Below are 4,706 nucleotides of genomic sequence, written 5' to 3' on the forward strand. Positions count from 1 at the left end.
ACAAGGCAAATTCTTAGAGGTTGCTAGATCCAACTAACTCTGTGAATGACAATGATAGTTATGAGTGTGAGTGATACCCAAAATCCATACTGTTGAGCGTCAGGCAATTAGTGATGCAGTATTTACTAACATTCAAGGCACACATTGAGAATTTAATTGAACATTCAACAGTTCTTCCGGCATTTGACAGTCAGTGCTGATTTATTATTATATCTTTAGGGTAAAAATCATTGATATGAACAAAGCAACCATGCTTAATTATTAAAACTCCCACATTTACGCAGCACAACGTTTGAGTACGCCCGTGCATAGCTTTGAACAATAAATTTGATTTAATAAATGCAGGTCCTCCAGAAATTCGATTTACCACGAGCGAGATCGTCGTTCGTTGATTGATTATTCATTGTGTAAGACCAAATGAAAAAATTTATTCGTTATGTTTGAAGCCGCTAGCTAGTAGGCTTTGCAAATGAAAGCAAGGCAAGGATTATGACCTTTACAAATTCATCGTATATGATTTTTCAAAGCTGGATAATTTCGGCTTGGAGAAAAGAAAATGAAGAATATCTGAAGATTATGAATGCCTTCGTATTTGCGTTAAGGTCGCGATTTTATAGTGAATTACATTGGTGTGTACTATGAATTGACTCTTGGATAATATATATAATGTTTTACAGGATTAAATTAAAAACTTTAGCTTTTTTCCGTTTAGTTCGTTGACAATCAGAACATAAAAGAAACTAATCACCATTGCTACCAGATTACCGTTCATCCTGAATTGTAATGATTCAGCCACTTTTCCATTATATGCATGATTATATAATAATTATTATATGCATGATTTAATTCCATTATATAATCATGCAACAGACGCGAATTGTGAAGAAAGCAAATACTGTAATCTCTCACTGAAATTAGAAAAAATAATTGTCCGTGAAAAATTTGTCCGCAGTAATTTGAGGGAAATTCATTGTAACTTTCATGAAGAAGTATCCAATTCTGCACCAATCTGTCCATCACTTGCTTTAATCTGCTCTGCTCAAAATCATGCAATTCATTTCATGAGACGTGGAATTGAAAGAGAACCAAAAATCTCTCGAAAATATTATTGATGAGACAGTTGTCCGTAGAATGTTTATTTAAAATAATATGAAGGAGATTGACTGTATCTGTGAAAATGAAGCATCCAATTCTGCAGAAATCTTTCATACCATTCGCGCCTGAAATCCTCATGAAGTTCGTGGTTGCATTGTAACCGTAAAATACCTCGGACTTTGCTTATGTCACAATAAAACCTACAAGGCTTCTTGGTCACGTATCTGTGCCTGAAACAAAATTCATTATGCTGGTGGTCATTCAGTACAATGGTGCTCAGGGCATAGACCCAAAATCCCTCCCACAATGTGGCATCAACGGCTATTTGTATTTTATGAGCGATACATGATTTACCTCTTCGAATTTTTGTTGCGTATTTCAACGAAAAACAGTTGCATATTTTGCTCTCTGAAGCACAATTACATTTTCCTCTTCTTACAGGAGCGTCCTTGGCATTAAAATCAACTAATTCCAAGGTGTTAAAACGTTTTTTAGTGATCAGTATTTCAGTTGTAATGTTGTGAGAAGTACGTTGTCGGAGGTAGTACATGTGGGGACCAAACTGCCTGTACATGTCGGACCAGGCCACGGTGAAGGTGACGTTGCCGAATTTGTTGTGGCGACGAGCGTCTCTGACTGGTTCAGTCCACAGAACCTGAGGCACACAATTGTAAATTAATCAACTTGCTTGTTTTTTTAATGTCATTATTTCCAATAATATAATGTATTCCTTAATTGTCTTAACTGAGCCTTTACTTGCAAGCAAATAACGAATTGCACAGTCCCTTTTGATTACCTCTGAACATAGTTTATGCAATTAAGAAACAATTTCAATGGATAAACAGGAATTGTTGTCATTAAACTGTTGATGAAAACAATTAATGTTGTTATCAAATTATATGCAGGGAATTAGACCGATGTATTTAATTCATTTAATTAATTTAATTGACCACTGAGCCTTCTATTATTCGCAAGTTTCAGGTGCGCTATTCCCAACAATTAATTTTGCCACGTGTTATCAATTTCGACCCAAATTCGAATAATTTTGTGAATAATTTTGTCATCTGAGTGCATGTAAGAATATAGGATCACGCGTAAAGTGAATAGCCATTTTAACGAAATTCAGATACCCTAGTTATACATAGATAAATATATAAAATACTTAAAAACAACTTTTAAAAAAACGTTTTTCTTGTGGACTAAAAAGTAGAAAATAAATTATGGCTCGCCCCAAAAAACGTGTCGGGCAAATTTATGATTAAAGCAACAAAAAAAAACAACACATGAATTTTGGAAATTTGATGGTGAACGTACAGCCCGACCCACGTTTTTTGGGGCGAGTCATAATTTAGTTTCTACTTTTTAGTCCACAAGAAAAACGTGTTTTTATAAGTTTTTTATTAAGTATTTATTTTCTACTTTTTAGTACGCAAGAAAAACGATTAAGACTTGATTAAGTATGACTTGACGTACATATCGACGATACGCAGCGTCAGCGCCTGCTCGTCTATAACGAAAGCGCCCGCACGTCATACTATATATATATATATATACTCAATTAAGCTAATTTTGCTAGTTTTTCTAATCTAATTCTAGCCTAATTGCTAGTTTTTATGATTGTATCTGAAATTTTTAGGCGAAAATAGCCTGCATGCCGAATTTCAGATCTCTAGAGCGATCAGATGGGGGCTAATTTTCGTTGTCAATGTTAAAAACAAACAAATCCACAAACAAACAAACGCGAAGCTAAGTTAAGAAAAACGTGTTAAAATGAATATTACCGCACATGCAAAGAAATTTTAGAAATGTAAAGAAGTGGACACGCGTGAATCGCGTATGGTCATGGGTAACTCAAGAGATTCAGTGATATCTCACGGTTGTGTTGGAAAGTTCAGCTCTCTTGTTGTTGAAGAGGTGATGCGGAATAAGACATTTCAACTGCCAGCTCTTCAAAGCGTCGTCGAGATGTAGGCAGCGTCCGATATTTTTAACCGTCTTGTAGTTGGAATAAAGACGGAGCGGAGTCTCTATGCTGTTGAACAACAGCCTCATTTAAAAGTTAAGATTATCATGGCAATTCATCAGCACCCGGAATTTGTACCGTTTCATTTATGAACAAATATATAATTGATTAGGATTCCTCTGGAAACGTTCTGAAGGAATCTCGATGGCATTTGGGAAATTTGGGTCATCTCGTTTTTATTATCTCTCATGCGTTAGTCGCTTACTCAGCTATACAAATAACGTAGATAAATATGATGAAATATAATTCCTAATGCATACCATGGACTTGTGGGTCTGAGTCCCAGCACGTCTCTCTCGCCCTCGTCGTCGGGCTCAGTGACGAGGCAGAGGCGCGACGTGTCGTCTGCCAAGCTGGTAACGCCAGTCGCCTGCAGTGACCGCGGATCCGCGGCGAGCACCGCAGCGGGATCGTCATTTAGTGTCGCCATTACCTTAAAAATAGTTGTTTTAACGAATTAAAAATATTTGCCGAATACCGTGCACAATTCAATATTATTTGTGCAGAATAAGAATTCTTAAGCAAACAATATCATCAAATTGATTGACACGGATGTGGTTTGGTGGGCAAGAAGAAACGACGCTTTTCTTATGGTAGTTTATACTAGCTATCGTTGGTGACAATGATGACGTAAGTGACTTGGTGTTTTGAGCTGAAAATAATATTTAATATTAGTTAATAGGTCGAGAAAGACACAAAAAACTTACACTAGGTAGGGGCTGAACTCTGATTTCAACTGGCATGACAGGAAAGGTTAATGTCAGAATGGTCAATGACGCAGTATTTCATTAGTTACCTTCACAAGGTGGTTTAGGCAGGCAAGAAGAAGAGACGCAACTTTGATGCTAGCTACGTTTGTCAATTTAAGTTAGGCCGGATACACCTAATATTGACGTTTCATTCCTTATGCTTGCATTTGTCAACTCTGGGTTTGGCTTTGAAATTGATTACTAGATATAATAGTGCCAACGCTGCGCTGGGCTTTGATTACGATTAGTGCCAACGGTTGCGGTTGGGTTTGAACAACAATTACGATACCTGAAATCGTGAGACAAAAGATAAGAGTTTAAAGATAAGGATTTATAGATGAGAGTTTAGAGGACAATATCTTAAAATTACCTAATATGCTTCAAACTAAGAGACTCAATGAAACGCAAGTCGGCAGTAAGGCTTGATGAGGCGGTAAGCGGAGAATAAATTAGTCTCCCTTAAAACTTTTCTCTCAGATTGAGTCGAAGAAAACGGAAGGCACTTTTGCTATATGGCTATGTAACATTCAAATAGGTCACAACAGCAAAAGTGAGGCAAATGACCCAAAGAATATCAAATCAGTACATCTTGTTATGCAACAAATATTCCCTTCTCGAAATAATTGCTCCTAGACGAATTCATACTAAAAATTAGCTATTATCTATGATGGAGGAGCCTATGAGTATGAGCCATTGTTCATAACCATGGCCGCCAACGATGTCTAGGAGCGGCGTTACTCACAATGACGACTTTAATATATTCACTCAATAACATGAACTTGGAATCATACACAGTAACGGACGATAGAGAGATACATAGATTAGGCTTAATAAGCTAT

General features: G+C 36.7%; 1 protein-coding gene across 1 annotated transcript; it reads right to left on the reverse strand.

Moving 5' to 3' along the window:
- Positions 1-826: 826 nt before the first annotated feature.
- On the reverse strand, positions 827-4,371 carry LOC108666359. Its single transcript, XM_018153214.2, has 4 exons — positions 3,915-4,371; positions 3,379-3,551; positions 2,971-3,127; positions 827-1,750 (listed from the first exon to the last, which is right to left on the reverse strand). Exons 2-4 carry the CDS (start codon positions 3,546-3,548, stop codon positions 1,136-1,138), a joined length of 942 nt encoding a protein of 313 aa, XP_018008703.1. The 5' UTR covers positions 3,549-3,551; positions 3,915-4,371; the 3' UTR covers positions 827-1,135.
- Between the last annotated feature and the right edge of the window lie 335 nt (positions 4,372-4,706).

This window comes from Hyalella azteca, unplaced genomic scaffold (genome assembly GCF_000764305.2).
Source record: "Hyalella azteca isolate HAZT.00-mixed unplaced genomic scaffold, Hazt_2.0.2 contig5432, whole genome shotgun sequence".
In the NCBI taxonomy this organism is placed as follows: Eukaryota; Metazoa; Arthropoda; class Malacostraca; order Amphipoda; family Hyalellidae; genus Hyalella; species Hyalella azteca.

Bases quoted from the DNA above. Each gene is read 5' to 3' on its own strand.
- LOC108666359 (XM_018153214.2), bottom strand. From the start codon at position 3,548: ATGGCGACACTAAATGACGATCCCGCTGCGGTGCTCGCCGCGGATCCG. The intron at 3,128-3,378 runs GTATGCATTAGG...GTTGTTCAACAG, and splicing joins CTCAGACCCACAAGTCCATG to CATAGAGACTCCGCTCCGTC. The intron at 1,751-2,970 runs GTGAGATATCAC...TGTGTGCCTCAG, and splicing joins CTGAACTTTCCAACACAACC to GTTCTGTGGACTGAACCAGT.